Below are 23,295 nucleotides of genomic sequence, written 5' to 3'. Positions count from 1 at the left end.
TCTCATCAGTGCACTACGTCCTATGGTCACAGACAGTGCAGCCTAAAATTTCTTTGGGAATTTCAACAATCGTGCTGTTCAAATGCCAAGAAGTCGTCCGAATCAACGTGTGCCGAGGTACGAAAAATTATAGATGAAACTGATAGTTATTTGGCCGGATACCTGATGTCCGACCATCCTGTCAACTGGATATCGGACGGCTGGATCATTGCCACAGAGCTTGTCATAACGTGTAGGTCTGAGTAAGGACGTGAAAGTCAGGCGCGGACGATCGGGCGGATTTTGGTAAACTCGGGCATCTTCTTTCAACCAGTAAAGCGAGCGAATGACGCAAATGATTGATTGATTGACTTAACTGTTTGATTTGTTATGACTTGTGATCACTTTCAGCAGTTGTTATTTGAGATTACTACTGAAAATAATTTTTAGTTGCTAGATAAATTACGACAAATGCCATTATTGGGAATCTTTTATATATAAAAAAAATGGAAATAATGATTTTGCCGTTTGTTTGTTGTACCGAATTCAGGTTTCTCGTGGCGCGGAAGGAAAAGAAAAAGCGGGTTTGAGCAGAGCCTTGCCTTGTCTGTTATTCTTTTGTTTTGAATCGTTTATAGCACTGATCAGCAAGGTGTTTACCCGTATATGAGATGATTAATAGCGTTAAGTAGGTACCTGTTTATCGAATTCCCGACTGCAGTGCTCATCAGTACCTCCTGGATTCCAGTTGGATTTGAGAATCTTTTTCTATAGGTTCTCAGTATGAAGAAAATACTGCAGGGGAGGGTAATACTATCGCGGATCTCTGAGATATTTACCAATGGCGCTAAAATGGTTAAAAAGGTTTTCGAGTGGCTGAGTGTGATTCTGCTGAATGTTTCATCCATTCACTTCAGAGGGTTGCAGCTGAGTTATTGAAGGTCCACCCTGCAGTAGCAGGAATGGTCGCTGATGGCAGACGTGTCGTAATGCACTTCAGTCATTCGAGATTACTGTTAAAAAGCTGGAGCATCAGTTGGTGCAAATTATCAGCGCCACGTGGAATATAGTTTACACAGCATTATTCTGATCAGCGTGGGTCATCAAAAATTCAAAACCATTGACTGACAAAACACTCAGGAGTAACCTACAATACTCGTCTGCGCAATAGATAACCAGCGCCACACACACACACACACACACACACACACACACACGAAGGGGAGGGGGGGGGGGAGCGTTGGGGAATAGTCAAGACGCTAAAAAGCGAAATACACGCTTTTGTGCAGTGAAAGCTAAGAACGTGAACCAGTCTTTACCTCAGCATATAATGCCATCACACGTCAGTGAATGCAAATACAGTAAGTTAAATTAAATGGCTAATAACGCCATGAAACGCACTAATTTAAACTGACTATAGTACCGAAAGATGCACAGGATAAAGAAAGTCGAATGTTCCTTCACAAATGTGCCGGTTTCCTTATAAACGGCCTCAACTAAGATCCAGGAAAGTGTTAATAATATTATTGTCTGCGGAAGGGGAGTGGAGACGAAATGCGGGACATTAGAAATGAACTGCTTGTGACGAAACGGAAATACGCGGGCTGTGTAAGTAAAGCGAACGTTTCTGTAAACTGATGACCGTAACAGAAAGTAACCCGAGGCGAATGAAATGCTACTGAAAACAAACATGCAAAGACAAGTTAAAAACTATTTTTGAAGTTGGAATTTTAAACCGCATGAAAGAAGGACGTGTTATAAAAGGCTGAGCAGCGGCTGTTTTATCTGTTGGCGCGCGCCCAGTTCAATTTTTTTTTTTCGCTCCTGTACTACTAACCATTTCCAAAGCTTTCATGGAAAGAAGTGGGGCTGTGGAAGTATTACAGTAAGGCAAACTGTAATCAAGCACGTTTGCCGGCTCTTGTAACTTTTACAATTGATCTCCGGCATTCTTATGTTTTCATACTGGCCGGCCGGGGTGGCCGAGCGGTTTTAGGCGCTACAGTCTGGAACCGCGCGACCGCTACGGTCGCAGGTTCGAATCCTGCCTCGGGCAAGGATGTGTGTGATGTCCGTAGGTTAGTTAGGTTTAAGTAGTTCTAAGTTCTAGGGGACTGATGACCTCAGATGTTAAGTCCCATAGTGCTCAGAGCCATTTGAACCATTTTTTTGTTTTCATACTAGAAGCGTGCGCAGTCTTAATGTATCTTGAATCCTCGCTGGTAAGTTCCGCTGAAACGTGCGCGTAAAAACTGGCGCAAAATAAGTGGGAACATCTACGTCCATACTTCTCAAGCCACTTCCCCCTTTCCTGTTTCAGGCGCGTATGATGCGCTGTAAGAACGTCTGGCGGTAAGCTTCCGTATGAGCTTGAATGAAATTTCATCTTCGGGGTCGTTTCGCGAGATGCGAGGACTGTTCAAAAAATTCCGGAACTTTGTCCACAAAATTTTTCTACGCTTACCTTTTACTTATTGTGTATTGTCTCCTTCGAAATACGATCTTTCCTTACCCTCTGATGGTCGTAGTAAATGCCTTCGGCTAAAGGATACATTTCTCCCACTAGAAGTAGTTAGAAGATAGTGGACCGGAACTGAACTGCGCGAAGCGCCGTCTGCGAATTTTCTTTTATCTCGTCTATCGTCGCAAATCTTCGTCTTTTCTACGAGGTTTTCAACTTTGGAAATAAAAGAAAAGTCCGCATGGTCCAGGTCTGGATAGTACGGAGGATAAGACAACACAGTGATTTAGTTTTTAGTGCAATAGTACGCACCAACAGGGTTATCGTGATGCAAGAGCCTTGAATTTTCTCGCCATATTTCAGACCGCTTCTTTCTCACATTTTCTCGCAGGTATCGCAACACGTGCCGGAAGTTCCATCGATTAACAGTTTGTCCCTGTGGCACGAATTCGTGATGAACTAATCCTTCAGAGTGAAAGAAAATTATCCACATGGCTTTTACACGTGACCTGACCTGACGAGCTTTTTTTTGGTACAGGAGAACCTTTCCCGATCCATTGTGAAAACTGAACCTTGGTCACAACATCATAATCGTAGACCCATGTCTCATCACCAATTATGATTCTCTTAAGGAATATCTCGTTCTTATTTGCGCGATCCAAAAGCTCTTCATAGACTGCAAGGAGAACGTCTTTTTAGTCTTGACTCATGAGCCGTGCAACGAAGTTGGCGGCATATTCCAAGATGCTGTATCAGAATTTAATGGCATGATCCAATTGAAATGTTACATTCTTCTGCAATCTCTCGGACAGTCAGTCTTCGATTGGCACTCACAATTTCGCTGACGTTCGTGAAATGAGCGTCGTCGGTAGACGTCGTAGGGCACGAGGGTCACCTGTAACTTCCATCCTGCATCATTATTTGGTGTGTCTCTGTAAAGGTTTTCTTGAGTTTCACGTAAATGGATCATACAACCCACTACAAAAATATCATACTACTAGTGAAAATATCATACATTTTTATTTTTCAAACGCTGTCCACCAACCACTATCTCGACCTACGCTGATAGTATTAATTGGCGTATGTTCCACAGTTACAGAAAAACATTAAAACTATTTAGCAAAAAATAAAAATGAACAGTGTCACAGCTAGAACTATCTGCACGAATCTATTCTATGTCATCTACTTCAGTATAATAGTCTGACATAGTTGGAAGCTCAATTTCATCTACATATTTCGATGGGTCAAGGTGAGCAGTGGTCATTCGTTCAATCACAGCCTTGATCGGGTGGAATAATAGAGATAGACAGCGTTTCTCAACATAGTTTTTATTATGAATATCCTGGTGAAAACAAAAATTTAAAAAGGAAATTTATTTTAAAAAATAATTTTGAAAATTTGGAAACTGGGATGTCTCATCTCTCACTCTTCCACATTCATTAAATAACCTCACTAGTTGCCAGTAAGGACGGTAACGGGAACAACCAAACAGCTTGCAGTCTTCTGGCAATAATGATTTTTATCTTACCTGCATGCTCTGTCGCATTCTGCTGTGGAATGCGGAAGTGATAGAACTGCCAGGGCGATGTCCGTTAAAAGCACCATACAAACGCACACTATCATTGGATGATATTTGTCTAACCTGAAAAATATATACATTGTCCTTTAATTAGGTCTGTATTTATATACATTTTAAGCATGGCATAACTAAAAGCATTTCAAAAGTTCTTAAACAGCATATAATTATGAAAAGCTAAATGTACCTTGTGCCAAATTAACATCTTTGAAAGTAAATCTGTGAAACTGGTATTTCACTTTTCTGTTAGATATAAAGAAACATGTGTTAGGGGATGATGTTTCTGTGGACATACCATCACGAGAACGCAAAAGGCATGATTAACAAAAACCTTGTACTCTAGCTACCAGAACTGCTTTTTGGTGAGAAGTAGATGCAGTAAAGACCATGGTTCCATGATATTATTTAGCGTGAAAAATTTAGAAGATGTTGCAATTTGTGAACAACATAAAAATTCGATTAAAGAAAAAAATCTATGCAGACAATACAGTCTACACTAACGGGCACGAGTGAGTGATACAAGTTAGCCCCAGTTGAAGACAATCCATTATTTCAGTCAAATTGATGAGTTTGCTCAGTAGTTGGCCTTCCATTCTGTCATAAAACCACACAACAAAGCAAGCAGAACTGACTGAAGCAATATCGGCACTCTCATACGTCAAAATGAAGAACTTTACTTTTTGAGGCTTGGAAATAAGATTATTTATATGAGATGGAGTAATAGTATTTCTTATAATAGCTGTGCTTTCCTACCTTTTCATAACATCATTTTGTACTTCTTAGAATCAGAAAACACACTTTTTAACATAGCTGGAGCTGAAAGGAACGTGGCAGTTTTAAGCTCAGCTTCTGTAGTTGGTTTGTTGAGCGCTATAATGCCTTTAAACAAAAACATTGCAAAAGTTGCTCATGATTTTTCAGTGATACCGCTCATCTTATTGTATGCTTTCCTGGATTGCACATGTTTCTTTAATACAGTTAGAATAGTTACTATAGAAGCATTACAGTGTTTGCATTTTGTCTTACTGCAATTTTTAGGGTCCTTTGGTACCCATGGTCGAAATGCTGGATGCTCCCCCCGCGCAGTGCGATATTATTGAAGCCTGCCCTCGGGTTTCTCATTTTTTGGCAACTCTCCTCTTTGCATCTTCCTTTTCTTTGGCGTAGAAACACCATACATCTCTTCGTCAAAACCTGACCTCACACCCGCTTCATAAATTACACAAATTAACACAAAACATTAACACTATATGTTGTTTGATATGTCGTGCTACTTACCGCTATAGAGCATGAAAAGCTGAGAATAATTGTTAAATCCCTCACAGCAGGGGCGATTCTAGAAGTCGGTCAAGGAGGGGGGGAGGGGCTAATGGTGGGGAGGGGGGTTGGGGGAAAGGAATAATAATAATGCTTAACAAAAGGAGAGTTGGGGTCCTCCACCGACAAATTAGTATAATTTGGTTTTGCTTAAAGTAGTTTTTGGTAACTGTTTTGAAGTTCTGGGTAAAAAAATGTGTATTAATAAATAATAAAACGCCCATTTTAAGTTAAATGATGTTTATTGGTTTAGATAGTAAGCTATTTTGCCGCTCTTATTCTTTTGTTAAAGTGTGTTTGAAATACATTGTAACCTAAATTGCTAGATAATTATAAGAAAAGAAGATTGAATCTGTTGGAGTAATATATTCGCTGATTTCTGAAGTCATTTTATCCAGTGTAATATGATACTCCATTGACGGGGGCTGGGGGGGGGTGGCTATAGCCCCCCCCCCCCCCCCCCCCTTGCCACTGCCCCTGCCTCCAGCACAGCTGCCAGTTATCACCATGTGTAAAGAGATATCATACTCTACAGAAAGCATGTAACCGAAATCCATTGCTAGTTAAAAATGTATTAAGCCGAACTGTGAAGGATACACAGCGGTAAAACAAAGCTTAACTGTACAACAAGGTCCCTGCGAGGCACGTTGATCAGAAGGCGTTCTTCCACTCAGCTAAATAATCTTGACGTGAGTGTATTTCGTTGTTGGGCGTGTGCTCCATAATCGCTTAGCTGTAACTTAATAATGTATGCAGAGATGATTGTTTTCGCAACAGTTTCTCGCTTATAAAATAAAAATCCCAGTTATAATGTTTTCGCTTATAATCCTTCACCTGGGATCATACATAAGGACTTGAAATTATGGTGTGCATATGATCAATATTATACACCTAACAACTCTACACACAACAATGAACCTTCCGGCAGTTACACATTAAACACAGGCGTGTGTAGGGATGTCACCCGCATTTCGCTCCATCACAAAAATGGGTCAAATGGCTCTGAGCACTATGGGACTTAACATCTGAGGCCATCACTCCCCTAGAACTTAGAACTACTTAAACCTAACCAACGTAAACTACTTAAACCTAACTAATGTAAGGACATCACACACCCATACCCGAGGCAGGACTCGAACCTGCGACCGTAGCGGTCGCGCGGTTCCAGACTGCAGCGCCACACTGGTCGGCGCTGCATCACAGCAGTAGTGCGAAATTATGAATGCCCCTAAATTTTTTGAACTGACCTCATATGTGTAGGAGGACGCAATATGTTCAGTATCTCTTCTAGAAACTCACGCGCTCAGAATTTTAGCAATAAAATACATCTTGGTGCACAACGCCCTTATTACGTTAACCGGCACTTCGAAGCCCAATTTTTGCGAGTTTCTGTCGACAGAAACGACACGGGGGATAAATCAAGCAAAAAAAAATTTGAGTGGATAAGATGTATGCTTGTCCCTCGTTTCATTACTTTTGCTTCTCCCAAGTTATTTTTACATCTGAAGATTTCTCTTTGGTAAGAATGACATGCTGTGTTACACAGGGTGTACATAAAGTCTGGGAACACTTTCAATTATTTATTGCACAAGAACTAAATACTGTGCAGATCTCATACATATTGCATTTTGAGGAGAAACTCTGAAAGTTTTTTTTTACAAACATTCGATATGCGAACCATGAGTGACCCGGCAGATGTCAATACAGTAATCGATTTCTTGCCATACCCGTCCCAGCATGGAATCATCGACTGTGGTAGTCGCTTACTGTATTCTCTCGCGTAGCTCTGCTACATTACATGTTAGAGGCGGTACATACAACAGATCTTTAATGTGTCCCCCAAGAAAAAAGTCACACGGAGTGAGATCTGGTGATCGGGAAGGCCATCTCATGAAATAGCTGTCCCCTTCTGTAGATCCATTGATGCAGTAGCTCCGTGTTTAGGTACCCACGAACTTCACGATGAAAATGGGGTGGAGCCCCATCCCGCTGAAAGATGAACAGAGAGTCTGATTGCATTTGAGGCATCAGCCATTGCTGCAACATGTCCAAGTAGGAATATCCAGTGACTGCTCTCGGCGAAGAAGAATGGCCCGTACAGTTTTCGACATGACAAGGCACAAAAAACATTTACCTTTGGGGAATCACACTCAAATTCAGTGCATTCGTGTGCATGCTTTGTACCCCAGCCGGCCGTTGTGGCCGAGCAGTTCTAGGCGCTTCAGTGTGGAACCGCGCAACCGCTACGGTCGCAGGTTCGAATCCTGCCTCAGGCATGGATGTGTGTGATGTCCTTAGGTTAGTTAGGTTTAAGTAGTTCTAAGTTCTAGGGGAGTGATGACCTCAGAAGTTAAGTCCCATAGTGCTCAGAGCCATTTGAACCATTTTGTACCCTAGATTCGACAATTATGCCTATTCACTTTCCAATTAATGTGAAAACTGGCTTCGTCGTTAAAAATTAAGCGATCAACAATGCCATCTCCATCCTCATTCAATTGTTGCAGCTACGAACAAAACTCAAAACGCTTGTCTTTGTCGTCGTCATTGAGCTTTTGCACTAGCTCCAATTTGAATGGTTTCGTAGAGAGCTTCCGTCGCAGGACTTTCCACACTGTCACTGGAGCCATTTCGAGTTCACGGGATGCACGACGCACCGATTTCTTTGGACTCCTTATGAATGTCTCTCGTACGCGCTCCACGTTCACTTCACTCACACTGGGACGTCCGCTTCTCTTTGCCGGGCACAAGCAACCTGTCGTAAAGAATTTGTTGTGACAATGGTAAATGGCCTTCTTGTTGGTGGCTTCTTACCGTACTTAGTTCTAAACACCCATTGAACAGCTGCAGCACACTTGTTTTAATCGAACTCCACAACACACAGAAAGCTCGCCCCGCACCTGAACTCACCATGTTTGCGACTAGCACTATCGACAGATTACCAAACTACGCTGTGGCGGTATACATGAAAAAAACTTTCAGGGTTTCTCTTCAAAATGACATATGTATGATATCTGTACAATGTTTGGTTCTTGCGCAATAAATAATTGAAAGTGTTCTCGGACTTTATGTACACCCTGTGTTTGCTAGAAACTCTTCTGTCAAATCATAAAACCTGTGTGTTATTCTGTGCGCTTGTATTTTTCTCATTAGGTGACAATGTCGAACTGCATCGATCGCCTTCTAGGTATTGTGTGCACCTGTTCGACAACTCTTCTCAGTAATGGAAGTTAACAGCCTATTTTTACAATAATTTCGTCCCTCCAGCGCCTACGACAGGCAGGTGCTGCTAGAAGAGTAGCAGATTCGTTGACATACTGTATGTATCCCATTAGATCCATTCACCTTTCCTTCGTTGATCGTTTTGAATTATATTCTATGTCGCAGTCACTTATTTTGATATGTAATTTTGGTGTTTGTGCAACACTTGTAAGTTGGAGTGGTTTTGACACTGTAAAGTGCATAACATTGTTATCTCTTCTAGCTGTGGGAGTCGAAGCCAGTGCTTCTCCTTCAGAAAACTTCTGTCGTCCTCACCTCAGAGGTCTTAATGATTCTCACTCTGTAGACTTTCCCAGGACTGTTTTTACTTACCTTGTTTGTAAACGTGAAATGTTCTGTAAAATGGGAATCACAGATAAATTAAAATTTTTGTGAAGGAAAGCTGTTCCCTGCGCCAAAACTGTGATAAATCATGTATTTTTTGGAATCAATATGATGTTAATTGGTTAAACTTGGTTCATAATATTTAATTGCACTTTTACAGGTCTTCGCAAAGTGTATCCGTACTACTTCACTTTCACCACATTTACTAAAGGAAGATGGGTTGGTGAGAAGATCCTCGATGTCTTTGCGCGGGAATTTCGTGCGCATCCCGCGGAAGAATATGTAAGTACTTCGAATTTTTTATCTCGCAGCTTTTTGTACAGAGTTGGTATCGTAAGTGTGGGAAGCCGAACAGTCGTATACAACAATGCTCTTATTATAAATGTAGGAAACATTATGTTCTGTGATATGATAAAAGCAGAAATCTAAACATAAAATGGAATGTAACAAAATAAAGGATAGGATACCATAATTTAATCATTTGGCAGTTGCCAAAAATTAATTAACACACTAACTGAAGTGAATTGTGCAGATCTGGAATGTATATGCTTAACAAGAAAGAAAAACATTTGGGCACTGCAAGGTGTCTACATTTTACCAGACTGATATTCCTATACATTCCTAAAAGAAGTGAAAAGAAACACCTGAACGATGTAGGCACGTTAGAAGTCCATAGAATGGGAGACTGCAAATATAAATACAAGATCAAGGTGAACATATCTCAGACAGACAAGACTTTTTTTCTTTGGTGGGTGGGAGGGGGTCAAAAATGCATTTATTTTTCTGCATTGGCCTTTTATAGACCAGCAAACCTAATATTTTCCCGGTGATTTGTTTGCATCCCTGGAATTGCGATTCTGGAAGGTCAGCAAAATATTCGCCTATTCATTACACTCAATGTGTTTTCCAGCCACAAGCGTTTTGGATGTTGTAATAGGTGCAAGTCACAGGCCAAATCTGCTTAATAGTGTGCATGTTCTGCTTCATTCATTTATTCATTCATTCCAATAATTTGTACTCCATATCCATAAAGGTTCCTATTGCAAAAGCGTCTTACATGCAGGGCCATTGTCTAGAAGAGATTTTTTGGATCCCATGCCTCTTCTCATGTAATTATTTACCTAGTTAGTCCAGAAGGGTATCATACTATCTGATAGTTATTACTTTACCCGTTGTTGTTGTTGTTATTATCTGACAGTGTTCCTCAATGCATAATGTTTCTATCAGTTTCATAGATTATGTCTCTCGTACATTATTTTTTACTGTGGAGATGGTTCTGCATAAGTCGTCAGGTCATCTAACAATCTTCTCTCTGTTTTCCCCATCTCCTTTTTCCTTCTAGAGGCATCCGTTAATTCATTTTGTTTCATCTGTCGTCTTTACCTCTCATGTAATTTGTTTATTTATTTATTTGTCCAGCTGGAGACAATAAGTATTGTATTGATATTGCCAAATATACATGCCTGTTAAATAAACATCTCTCTCTCTCTCTCTCTCTCTCTCTCTCTCTCTCTCTCTCTCTCTCTCTCTCTCTCACTCACACACACACACACACACACACACACACACACACACACACACACAGAGAGAGAGAGAGAGAGAGAGAGAGAGAGAGAGAGAGAGATGTTCACATGTGTGTGAAATCTTGTGGGACTTAACTTGATAAGGTCATCAGTCCCTAAGCTTACACACTACTTAAGCTAAATTATCCTAAGGACACACACACACACACACACACACACACACACACACACACACACACATGCCCGAGGGAGGACTCGAACCTCCGCCGGAACCAGTCGCTCAGTCCATGACTGCAGCGCCTTTTTGTCCAATACATTTCATTGCGTTTGGTCTAGGCGGACGTCACCAGATGTCTGTTCAACTTGATCGTTGATTCCTTTTCTCAGTTTTTTTATTTCAGAGGCCAAGCAGTCCTCTGACCGAACACACTGAGCTACCGTGCCAGCAATCGCTCGGCTAATCCTGTGCGGCACAGAGAGAGAGAGAGAGAGAGAGAGAGAGAGAGAGAGGGGGGGGGGGCGGTGGGAGGGGGGGGAGAGCAAGAGAGATAAAACAGAAAACACAAATAATTCAATTTAATACAATATATATACATGCTTCTGTTATTGTAAATTCAAAAGTCATTATTCATAAGCCTTTATTTTGTACTTTCTGAGTAACAAAGTTCCATTAGATGTAGCATTGCTCCATAAATAACTGTTTTTTATTAGAGATATGAACATACTAGTAATTTAAAATGATAAAATATACAGTTTTTTAAGTTTGGTTTCATTAGTAACTGATTTGGAGCACTGTTATAAAACATGCAAGTTGTACGACATATCATTGCACTGTGCACAAAAGAAACATAACCACATCAAAAACATGTGTATGTCTGGTTGTATTTACTAATAATGGTGGCTTAACTGTGCGAGAAGTTGTCAAAAATAAAGAGTCACAAATGGAAGTCGGAGTTTCACATTTACCAAATTTGTATTCAATATTTAAAAATGAACATGAAATCTTAGTGCAAAGTTATTATTGTGCATGTAGAATGCAGAGTTCTTTGTGTTACTTCTCTTTTAATGTAAAATTACACTCAATCACACCATTGCTGCAAAATTACGAATGTTCCAGAATTTTTTTGCGTTTTGTGAAGAAACAGAACACAGAAAACTAATATGAAAACCTTTAGCTAATTATGTAGTACTTTGAATAAAGTTGTTAAAAAAAAGTAGAAAAAAAATAAAGACCTTAATCTAGCCAGCTTGCATTTTCAAATCAAAAGAGAAATAACGTAAAAAACTGTTAATTGTAGATGCACAGTGAAGTTCTTAAATGTGAGCTGCTCGGAATATGAACTTAGAAATATAGCTAACACCTAATGCTATCTGCTGTTTCGCCAAAGCAACACAACTTCAAATTTCACAGTCAATAGCCAGGAAGCAAATCAAGATTCTCTACTCTGTAGTGAGCAAAACACCAAACCAAAACTCCTTTTGGAGGGGTATTAGCATGCTTGTTACCAGTTTGTGTTGAAGCTTAAAATTGAGTTGAACACTGCTGAAATTTCTCTGACGTGGCAAACAAATACGCAGTTTTCTGTTATCAGGTTGGTAAAGATTCTGAACTTTTTTTTTTCTACTAGTGGCAGTCATAGCCCACGCACAGTATCTAGTACGAAGGGCAATAAAAGGATTGAGCAGACAGAAATATTGTGGAGATAGTACAAATTTTCTCATGCTGCTAGGGAAATGAAAAGTCTGTGTACTTGTTGGCATCAATGCTGAATAGGTATTTGCCATATGTGATGGCAAGTGGGCACTTGATGACTTAGGCACTTCTATGGTCATGCATAAGGTTTTGAGTCAGGAAACAACCACTTCACAGTTCAACAACTGGTCTACCCTGACTTGGCCCTGGGAGCCTCGCAAGTCTGCCACCCATGTCTTGAGGAACCTTTTCTGCCACAGCCGGACAGTAAACACACTTGTACCAGAATTCGCTTCCTTGCATAAGAATCATCAGCCACCTCCCAAGAGTTTATGATGCCTACTTTATGTAAGAAATAAGTGCATCTGAACTGACACAGAATTTTGAAGCAATATGTACCAGTCATGTTACAAAATAAATCCAGCAGTTTACATGACATATTGAGTAGTTGCTATTCCAGCCTGCAGTTTCCATTATTTGAAATCCATGTCAAAACTTCAAAGGTCACTTCTGGATGAAGGTGACATTCTGGTCAGCTTTGATGTCACATCCCTCTTCATACGGGTACCGTTTGAGGACTTTGACATTACTAAGGGACCACTTTAATGAAGACACAGTAGAACTATTCCGCCATGCACTCCCTGTCACATACTTCCAATGTGGTGGGAAATTCTACCAACAGATGGACAGAGTTGCCATGGGTTTGCCCCCGGCATCATTTGTTGCAAACTCATACACAGAACACTTCAAAGAAACGGCTCTCAAAGTGAAATGGAAGGTGTACTACTGCTATGCGGACAACATATTTGGCTATTTAACCACCTCAATGGCATCATAATAGTATTAAATTCACCATGGAGGTGGAGAAAAACAGATGTCTGCCTTCTCCCGACATCATGATAAAGAAGAAGACTGGTGGCACACTAGGTCATTCTGTTTACAGGAAGAAGACATACACCATCCTGTATCTTAATGCCAGTAGCTGCCACCTTCCAGCACAAGGCAAGTCCGTGCTCACCACCTTGATGAGCAGATCACGAGACACATGTGACAAGGAGAGTCCGCCTTCTGAACTGCAGCACTCGACCGAGACTTTTCGCGAGAACGACTACCCTGAGACGCAGATATGCCATGTTTTCCAACTGAGGAAGAAGAAGAGAGAAGACATATTTGAAGAAGTCAGTAAGTGCTTGGCATTCCTTCCATATGCTGGGCCACCCACGGCAAAGATTGCAGGGATATTAGAAAAGAGCAATATTAAAACCATCTTTCAGACGATGTATATGACAGCACTGCTCAGAGTACATTAAGAGCAATTTGCCTAGGCCAAACAGAGAAATCAGCAGATCTAAAACACAGTCTCAGGGAAACCACGTGTTAAATTTCAAACAAACAAATTTGCTGTGCAGTGCGAATGGCTTCTGGGATTCGATCTTTGAAGATGTTGTGGAGATACAAGTTCATGAGAATCTTCTAAACTGAAAGAGTGGTTTACAACTTAGCACCACACGGGATGCAGCAATAACAAAAGTACGACAAGACTGCTCCAGTGTGAAACCGGTGAAGGCAGTGGATGGAATGAACGGGCCCCACCAGATGCGATGCCTGGACCAGCCAGCGTGCAGGGAGCCTGCACCATCACCGGCCACGGCACCCCCCTCCCACCAATGGCCGCGACACCCCTTCTGAAAGCACACGATTAGTATTGCTGATGCAGGCAAGACAGAGGAGACTGCGGTCTAGCGACTATAGAGACCTAGACAGGACACGTACCCTACATTTCACCTGAAGATGACAAGTAGGTATCTTGTTGAAACATTGCCATATAACGATGCCTCGATTCCGCTCATAAACCGAGAAGACTTCATCATCGAGACTTGCTTAGAAAGTCTAAATTTGAATATAGCACTCCTCTGTGGGGAGGAGATACAGGAAAGCTTCCAGGTGCTGCAGAAAGTTCGTAACAAGGAGGCAAGCCTACTCAGCAGACTAGCCTTCCTACAACAATATCAGGCCAAGAAAGTGCTGCCGCAGTTCACTCACCTGTGACATCCCGTCGGAACAGAGAGGAAGAAACGTATTTTACAGCATGCTAGCTTGGCGCTTATGTGTGAGTGTGTATGCGTCACAGGGCTTGAACTCGACAAAAGTGGCCTCACTATACTCTCGTGCTAATTGGAACTAGTGTCCAAACTCTCACCTTTGTTGTGGGAAGGGGTAGTCAGAAACATATTTGCAACCAGTGAACTCAGCAAACCCAAAGCGGCTGCTGGGCGCTCGAGTGCAGCATATCGATACAGTGGACTTGAGGACCATTATTAGTTTAACTGGAAAGGAACTGGATGAGGCAACAGCATTTGTGCTGTCAAAAGGATTAAATTTTGCACCAGTTCCAACCACATTACCTAAACAGGAGATCATCTGTATCATCGAGTAGGCCATCCTGGGGCTTCCCTCTGACACTGCTGAAGAGGTCAGAAGGGAGACTTACAGGGTCCCGGAAAAAGCAAAAATGCCATCTCCACAGCTGAACACAGGGGAATATGCAACCTATGAGAAGACCAAGATTTGGTCGTCCTAGTGGCAGACAAAGGCAGTGCGATGGTACTGCTATCATTAGTTGAATACTGGTAGAAGATTGAGATCTTGTTAAAAGGTCCAGCCTACAAATAAATGAAAAAGGATCCTAAATTACCTGTGACAAGGAAGAACATCTCACTGCTAAACAACTCAGGAGTGGACAAGAACGTGGTTAGAAGGCTGTACCACAGAGCACTGATACTTCCACACCTATATGCACTTCCGAGGATGCTCAAGAAGGGAGTCCCACTACGTCGACAAAATAAATTCACCAACTTGTGGAATAGCTCAGCCACTGGCACAGCTTTTGAACCCTCTCGTGGGTCATTGACCTCGACATGTCAAAACCTCAATGGAGTTTATGAAGATATGTCGAGGGATACGTTTGGACAAAGGTGACACCCTGGTCAATTTTGATGCCGTGTCCCTCTTCACGTGGGTACCACCTGAGGATACCTTGACATTACTAAGGGGCCACTTCGACGAAGACACAGTAGAACTGTACTGCCGTACAGTCACTACTGTATACTTCCAATGTGATGGTAAATTCTACCAACAAATAGGCAGAGACGCTGTGGGTTCCTCCGTCGCGCCGTGCGTCGCAAACCTACACGTGGAACACTTTGAAGAAACAGCTCTTGAAGTGAAACTGAAGATGTTCTACTGCTATGAGGATGACACATTCCCAATTTGGTCACATAGCAAAGAAAATATACAAGAATTGCTTAACCGCCTCAACAGCATACATGGCAATATTAAATTCACTGTGGAGGTGGGTGAAAATGGATGTCTGCCTTTCCGTGACATCACGATGGAGAAGAAGACTGACAACACATTAGGTCATTCTGTTTACAGGAAGGAGACATACTCTGATCTGTACCATAACGCCAATAGCTGCCACCGTACAGCACAGTGCAAGTCCATGCTACCACCTAATATGCTGGACTCAATGAAGGACAGACTAGGAATACAAACACCTGGAGTCTGTAGCATCAGCTACAAGTGTGGAAAACAGTACATTGGCCAGATGCAGCGATGTATATTGCAGCACTACTCAGAACATGTAAGGAGCATTCACCTGGGCCAAATGGAGAAATCTGCAATGGTGGAACATAGTCTGAATAAAAACCGTATGTTTGATTTGGAACAAAGAAAGCTGCTGTGTGGGGCCAACGGGTTCTGGGATTCGTTCTTTACAAAGGCTGTGGAGATACAGGTCCATGATAAATTTGTTAGCTGAGATAGTGGTTTCCAGTTTAACACCACGTGGGATGCAGTAATAACAAAAATACAACAAGAATGCATCGACGTGAAATCGGTGAAGGCAGCGGATGGAATAGACACGCTCCACCCAGATGCAGTTACCAGGCCAGCCAGCATGCAGGGTGCACCCACTGTGAGCTGCAAAACCCCTTCCAGAGTCTCGTGATGGTGCTGCCAATGCAGATGAAGCAGAGGAGCCTGCAATCCAGCAGCAATAAAGATACAGTTAGGACATGAACTTGACACTTCACTGGAAGATGAAAAGTAGGAAACTTGTTGAAACTTTACCGCAGAACGACGTCTTGACTTGGCTGATAATGCAGGAGGACATCGTCATTGAAATTTGCCAAGAAAGTCTAAATTCACATCCAGCAATTTGCTATGAACCAACAGAATCACCATGTCTCAAGTAGTTCTTGTTTTATTTGATTTCTGTTTTAAATTTATGTTTATCCCCTAACTTTCTGATCTCAGCTGGCAGCTTATTGTGGAGCTCAATACTGGTATGTCTCACATGCCTTTGTGTGTGAATCCTTATTGTTCGCTGTAGTGGGGGACTGTGCTGTTTTAGGTGTTGTAGCTATAATCAGAAATCCGACATCCTCTATGTTGCCTCTCATGACAGTATTGTAGTGTCATGTTTCAACAGGACAATGCTCATCCACACACGGAATGTTTGGTTATTAATTGTCTGTGATATTGAGGTATCCTGTGGTCAGAAAAATCCCCAGATCTGCTCTTGCGTGGCATTTCCATTGTTGTAGATGACTAATTTGTTCATGAGCTCTAACTTCTGGGATTAGGTGGCTCATCTGTTTTCTTCATGACCACCAATGTTGAAAAGCTCAAACTTTGTTTCCAAATTCTGTGGCGATTGCTTGAAGTATCCAGTATACTGTAATATGTAGTTTCATAAATAAATACGATATGTCTCCAGCTGATGTGATGTTTCCTTGGTTGAAAATACATAACTCTTCACAGTAACATTTCTATATAAGGAGCACTACAATAATATCTCAGTCTCAATGTAAATGTCAAATGGACAGCACGATATACAACAACAGAATGTCAAAATATTTGTCAGATAAGTCTTCCTCTCTTGTTTTCGGTGACATCAGCAGCATTGTCATGGGATACTGTTTGTTTGGTGGCATGCCCCACTTCATCAAGTTGGCACACCTCAGAAGGAATAACACAGATCATCATATGTCAGCTAGGAAGATGTTGAGTGACACATCACTTTATTGAAGTGATACGATACACCTCATGATAGAACATGTGTGGGACTAGCTCAGATATTGACTCCACCCCAGTGCCAATATCCAGGTTATCAAAGACCAGTTACAACAGTTGTGGGCCAACTTGCCCCTCTAGAGGATACAACAGCTTTATTATGCCCTTCCCAATGAAATTAGCACACACATCTTGTTGAGATGAACTACAACATCATACTGATAAGTGGGTACATACTGCCAACTTCTGTGTAAACTTGACTCGATATTGTAATCTCTCTGAAATAACTGCAAATATCCTTTCAATTCCTGAGGGTTCATTTTGTTTCCTCCTTAGCTGTCATGTTTCACTTCTTTTTTCAGGTAGTGTAGTTGTAAACAGTACCTCGTGAGCATTATAAACATGCAATAAAGTAACTGAGAATTCAATTTATATCCTCCCTGCCCAGTACTTCTCAATATATGATGCTGACATAGTGAGAACTTGTTTTAAAACTATGACATCAGAGGGGAATATATAACAAAGCTTCCAAAGAGACCATGTGATGGAGTCTGTAATACAATTTATTGCCTTTGTCTCATTAATTCTGTTTGTACTCTCTTTGTGTGTACATTAATTTCAATTAACTGGCAGACTAAAGAAAGACAAATTGTAACACATTTATCATATTTTTGTTTTCATTTTGTGAATGATTTTAATCTGTGTGACCTTTTTGCATTTTGCAGCTGAGACTTCATGCATTTGAAGTGCTGTAAATTTGATCACTTCTGTGATGACTTTGCTTATAGTTCGTAATTTTCTTACATTTGTAATTTTCTTACGTTTTTTAAGGAGCTATACATTGAACGAACCTGTTACAGGAACGTTGCATACGTGCCGGCACATTGACAGTGAACTATGAGAAAGTGGATGTAGACTACAGGCTGAAACACAATGATCTCCTGGCCAATGTTGTCCACAGGTATCTTCATTCATTTAAATAAAATGATATAAATTCATTGTTGTTTAAAATATGTAGCAAGAAATATAATTTCAGATCAAGCAATGTTGTACTGTTACTTTGTGTGGATTCACAATGAAGTCAGTATTACATTAAACATGTAGATATGTTTATATTTTGATATATTAGTCATTCTTTGTAGTGTCATTCTTGTAAATACGTAACTATGTATCACTTTCTCAAAGGGTACAAATGTTTGTGTAAAATGTTTGGTTAGAGAGAACTAAAAATTTGAGTAACATGTTGCCTTCTGTTGCATGACACTACAGAACTATTCTAAGACTAACAGCTCTGATACATATTAATGTGTGCTCTACTGGGACTTGAGGTTGTAGATTTTGGCCAAAATTAGTGTACTAGATTTCTAATAAACAATACATTGGTTTCACTATATAACTTGAACAACATGCAGGCCTTCCACAGCGCAGTGATTGTTAACAGCACTATACTGTGGTTAAAGCATAATCTGGCTTTTGATTAGCACACCAGGGAAAGTTCAAACATAATTTTATGGTACCAGGTTCCAGATGAAGTTCATTTCAAATCCAAAAAATGGTTCAAATGGCTCTGAGCACTATGGGACTTAACTTCATCAGTCCCCTCGAACTTAGAACTACTTAAACCTAACTAAACTAAGGACATCACACACATCCATGCCCGAGGCAGGATTAGAACCTGCGACTGTAGCGGTCATGCGGTTCCAGACTGTAGCTCCTAGAACCGCTCGGCCACACTGGCCGGCATTTCAAATCCAACTGCTAACAATTTGTACTGAGTTAGGTGGCGCAATGGTTAGCACTCTTGACTCGCATTTGTGGGGCCAACAGTTCAAAACTGCGTCCTGCCATCCAGATTTAGGTTTTCTGTGATTTCCCTAAACTGCTCCAGGCAAATGCTGGGATGGTTCCTTTGAAAGGGTACTGCTGATTTCCTTCCCGTCCTTGACACCATCCGAGCGTGTGCTCTGTTTCTAATAATCTCAATTTCAGTGGGATGTTAAGCTTGATCATCTTCCTTCATTCCTTCCATGCTAGAAATTGCAAAATTTTGTTTATATCAGGTTGCTAATCAAATACTGCAAGATGGTTGTGCAGCAGCTCTTGCGGCTAATTGGGATGTCACATGACAACATTGACTGTAGTAGTAGTAGTAGTAGTAGTAGTAGTAGGTTATTCATCTGGAGAAAATATACATGAATTTTGCCAGAAAATATATAGTGTAAATAACACAAGGATGTACAGTAGCCTACACAATACAAGGGTGCATAATACTCCAGACAGTATCATGTTTAATTACAAAATTTATAAAAAAGATATTTTATATATATATTTGGCATTTTCATGCATGTAAAATCTGAGCTCTAACACTTTTGTGAAAAATATTCATGAACTATTTGCATACATTGGATCTTGTAGAGAGACTGAGACTTGGATGTTGCAGTACTGTGAATGCGGATATGTTGAGTTGGTTGGACTGGATAGTTTTTCAAATAAAAAACAATGTTTGTTTGCAGTTTTGTTTACTGCACATAGTTCACTTACATTGGGTTGTAGTAACATTTCTGAAGAAAAATAAGTACCACTGGTCCATAGTTTCATGCACCTTTCTTCAGTTGTAATTCAGTAATTAAAAAAAAGTAGAGCACTTTACACAATTTCAAATGTCCTCTGTTTAATAGAAGAGATAATTAAATGGATCCCAGTGTGGGCACAGCAACTGTATATATTAATGCATGTTCCTAAAATACAGTGCTAGTAACATTATGACTAACAAATGTTTGTATGCATATACAAGCAATCATACTAACGGCATCCAAGTCAGAGCAGGGTGAGCAGATTACTAGCTGATGACACCTAATTTCTGTGTGGTGTTGTGACATCACCTTTTACATATTTATAGAGTGACATTGATTTCTTACAGCAAAAATGGATAAATGCTGTAAGTCTGTCATTCTAAATAGGTCTTCCATTGCAGCTGCACCTGTCTTGCCCTGTTCAATCAAAACCCTGAATTTTCCCAACTTTTAAGTGCCATAATGATTTGTAAAATTTTACTATAACTGTCTGTAATATATGGAGAGATACAACATGTAGCTGCATATTTGCTAATACATGCACTTTTACATCAAGCATAGATAATTTCAGGGATATGTCTTCAGTCATGCAATGATTGTTTTACTACTTTAGGTTGCAAGATCATTTACAAAAAGTATTTGCTCTGTTCTGTACATAAGTGGCTGATAAGCGTTTCAACTCTTCGGAGACCAGAATGCTTCATGCATAATCTCAGGTATTAGCAAGTACTTGTGATCCAACATTCTCTTCTAATGAACCTTAAGTTATGTAAACAGTGATTGTGCTCCTGATTCCACTTTAAGGTAGTGTCCTTCAGTTTTGGACTAACAAGAAGAGATACTACTGTGACACCCACAATTCATATAATTTTATTTGAAGAGGTTAATTACACAGTCATCTGCTAATCTCCACTGGATTCTGTCATTTGACTTTAATGTCTTACTGTATAACTCCTTATTCTTGTAATCTACACGGAGGTGACAAAACTTATGGTATACCTCATATTATCGTATCAGACCACCTTTTACCTGGTGCAGTGCAGCAGCTTGATGTGGTATGGTCACCACAAGTCACTGGAAGTCCCCTGCAGAAATACTGAGCCATGCTGCTGCTATAGCCATCCATAATTGTGGAAGTGTTGCCAGTCCAGGGTTTTATGCACAAACTAACCTTTCAGTTATGTCTCATAAATGTTCAGTGGCATTCAAGTTGGGTGATCTGGGTGGGGCCAAATCATTCACTCGAATTTTCCAGAACATTCTTCAGATGAATCATGAAGAATTGTGGCCCAGTGACATTGCATGTTGTTATTCATAAAAATTCCATTGTTGTTTGGGAACATGAAGTTCATGAATGGTTGCAAATGATCTCCAAGTAGCCAAACAGACCAGAGGACCCAATCCACTCCATCTAAACGCAACCCACACCATTCTGGAGGTACCACCGGCTCATATGATCTTATGGCTTCATGGGGTCTGTGACATACTTAAACACTGCCTTCAGCTCTTACCAACTAAAATTGGGACTCATCTGACCAGGCGAGTTTTCCATTTATTTAGGGTCCAACTAATATTGTCACGAGCCCCAAGAGGTTTTGCAGTTGATGCTGTGCTGTTAGGAAAGGCATTTGTGTCGGTTGTCTGCTGCAACAGCCCATTAATGTCAAATTTCATTGCACTGTCATAAAGGATACATTTGTCATACATCTCACATTGATTTCTGCTGTTATTTCACACAGAGTTGCTTGTTTGTTAGCACTGATCACCCTACACAAACACTGCTGCTCTTGGTCATTAAGTGAAGACCATCAGCAACTGTATTGTCTGTGGTGAAAGGTAACACCTGAAACTTGGCATTCTCAGCAAAATCTTGACACTGTGCATCTTGGGATATTGAATTCCCTAACAATTTCCAAAATGGTTTGTCCAGCTCCCAAGTACTGTTCCACAGTCAAAGTCTGTTAATTCCTTTCATATGGCCATAATCACAATGAACATCTTTTTACATGAATCACCTGAATACAAATGGTAGCTCAGCCAGTGCACTGCCCTTTTATACCTTGTGTACGTGGTACTACTGCCATCTATATAAGTGAATATCACTATCCCTTGACTTTTATCATCTCAGTATATATAAAACAATTACTTCATATGTTGAAAAGGCCATTGTGTGACAGATAGTTGTAAGGTAGCACAGTCCCTATCGTACTTGCAGCTTGTTTATTTATAATAATCTTAACTATGTTATCTTAATTTCTAATCCCAGCTAACAAAAAACACTCAAAGATGCACACTTTTATATGAACAGATTTTAACTTTAGAATGGTTCTGTTAATGTCCTGTACATGGCTCAGAAGGCTGCAAAAATTGAAAAAAATACATAAACTAAACAATATCTGCTTGCAGTTCTAAGCAGGAGAAAAGACTTACATTTTTATCCATGCATAATATAACTGGAGAAGTAACCTATGAAGTGCATTAGAAAAGTAAAGGCCAACTGAATATAAATAATAATTGGTAACTTAACAGTGTATGCGTGCCCTTAGATTCAACTGGTCTGTAGGGTAAGTAACTTCTTGATTGAGTAATGAAGTGTTAAGGAATAAAAAGTTATGTCAGTTGTCAAAATTCTAGTAACTAATTAGATCTATTATTGAAAGTGAAAAATAATATTTCCAAAATTTGTTACCAGTTTTCATGAAAAATATTTACTTCTTGTAGTAAGTGAAAAATATGTTAGGTGATATTTTCACTAGTTTAAAAAATATAATGTTTAAGATATGAGAATCACAGTGGCTGGCAACCTTGCTATGCTCTTGAATGGAAGTGAAAGAAAATTCTTATGGTATACCAATAGTATGTCAAGAAGTATTAGTTGCAAATCATTCTGATTTGTGCGAGACCAAGTTGAGTGACATGAACTTCGTTTATAGTGGTCTCAAAAACAAATGTAATTGTGCATTCACAGACTGTTTCTCACATGGCCAAGAGAATTTCTAATTTATAGTGCCAAAAATTTTTCATCATCCATGTTGTGAATCTATCACCATACTAAGTGACTACTATTTTTTGTTGTGTTAGTCTGTAATTTACTTGCAACTCAACCTTAAGAAAACTCAGGTGGTGAAATGTTGGTGGAACATATGTAAAGTCAAGGCAATATAATTTTGTGTAGGTGGTTTGAGAAATCTTCTTTCATGACATTAAAAGAGGATGGGGCTAAATGGTTAGTGTACAGAAACACAATGTGTTTAGTAGAAACAATATAACTAGTTGGCCTTTACTTTTGAAATGCCCATCATAAGTTCTTTGTAGTATCTAACAAATTATAACTCATTGTAAATATGAATTTTGTGTCAGGGTTCTGCATTAAATTACATACTTTCAAGTGTCTAGAGCTGCCTGTCACTTTTGTTTGCTTAAGCATAGTATAGAAAATTTAATTTTGTACAAGCTTGCAGGATATTATTTGCTTTTTAACTTTAGTTTTATGT

At 40.2% G+C, this 23,295-nt stretch overlaps 1 protein-coding gene across 1 annotated transcript in view; it reads left to right on the top strand.

Moving 5' to 3' along the window:
• LOC126237026 (pseudouridylate synthase RPUSD2) overlaps positions 1–23,295 on the top strand; it is an 882,831-nt gene that overhangs the window by 775,334 nt on the left and 84,202 nt on the right. Inside the window, exons 5-6 of the mRNA XM_049946770.1 lie at positions 9,097–9,218; positions 18,089–18,189. Coding sequence (XP_049802727.1) covers positions 9,097–9,218; positions 18,089–18,189 — 223 coding nt within the window. The remainder of the gene's footprint in view (positions 1–9,096; positions 9,219–18,088; positions 18,190–23,295) is intronic.

This window comes from Schistocerca nitens, chromosome 2 (genome assembly GCF_023898315.1).
Source record: "Schistocerca nitens isolate TAMUIC-IGC-003100 chromosome 2, iqSchNite1.1, whole genome shotgun sequence".
In the NCBI taxonomy this organism is placed as follows: domain Eukaryota; kingdom Metazoa; phylum Arthropoda; class Insecta; order Orthoptera; family Acrididae; genus Schistocerca; species Schistocerca nitens.
The sequence above is the reverse complement of the archived record's forward strand: the minus strand, read 5'-3'. Positions and strand labels throughout refer to the sequence as shown.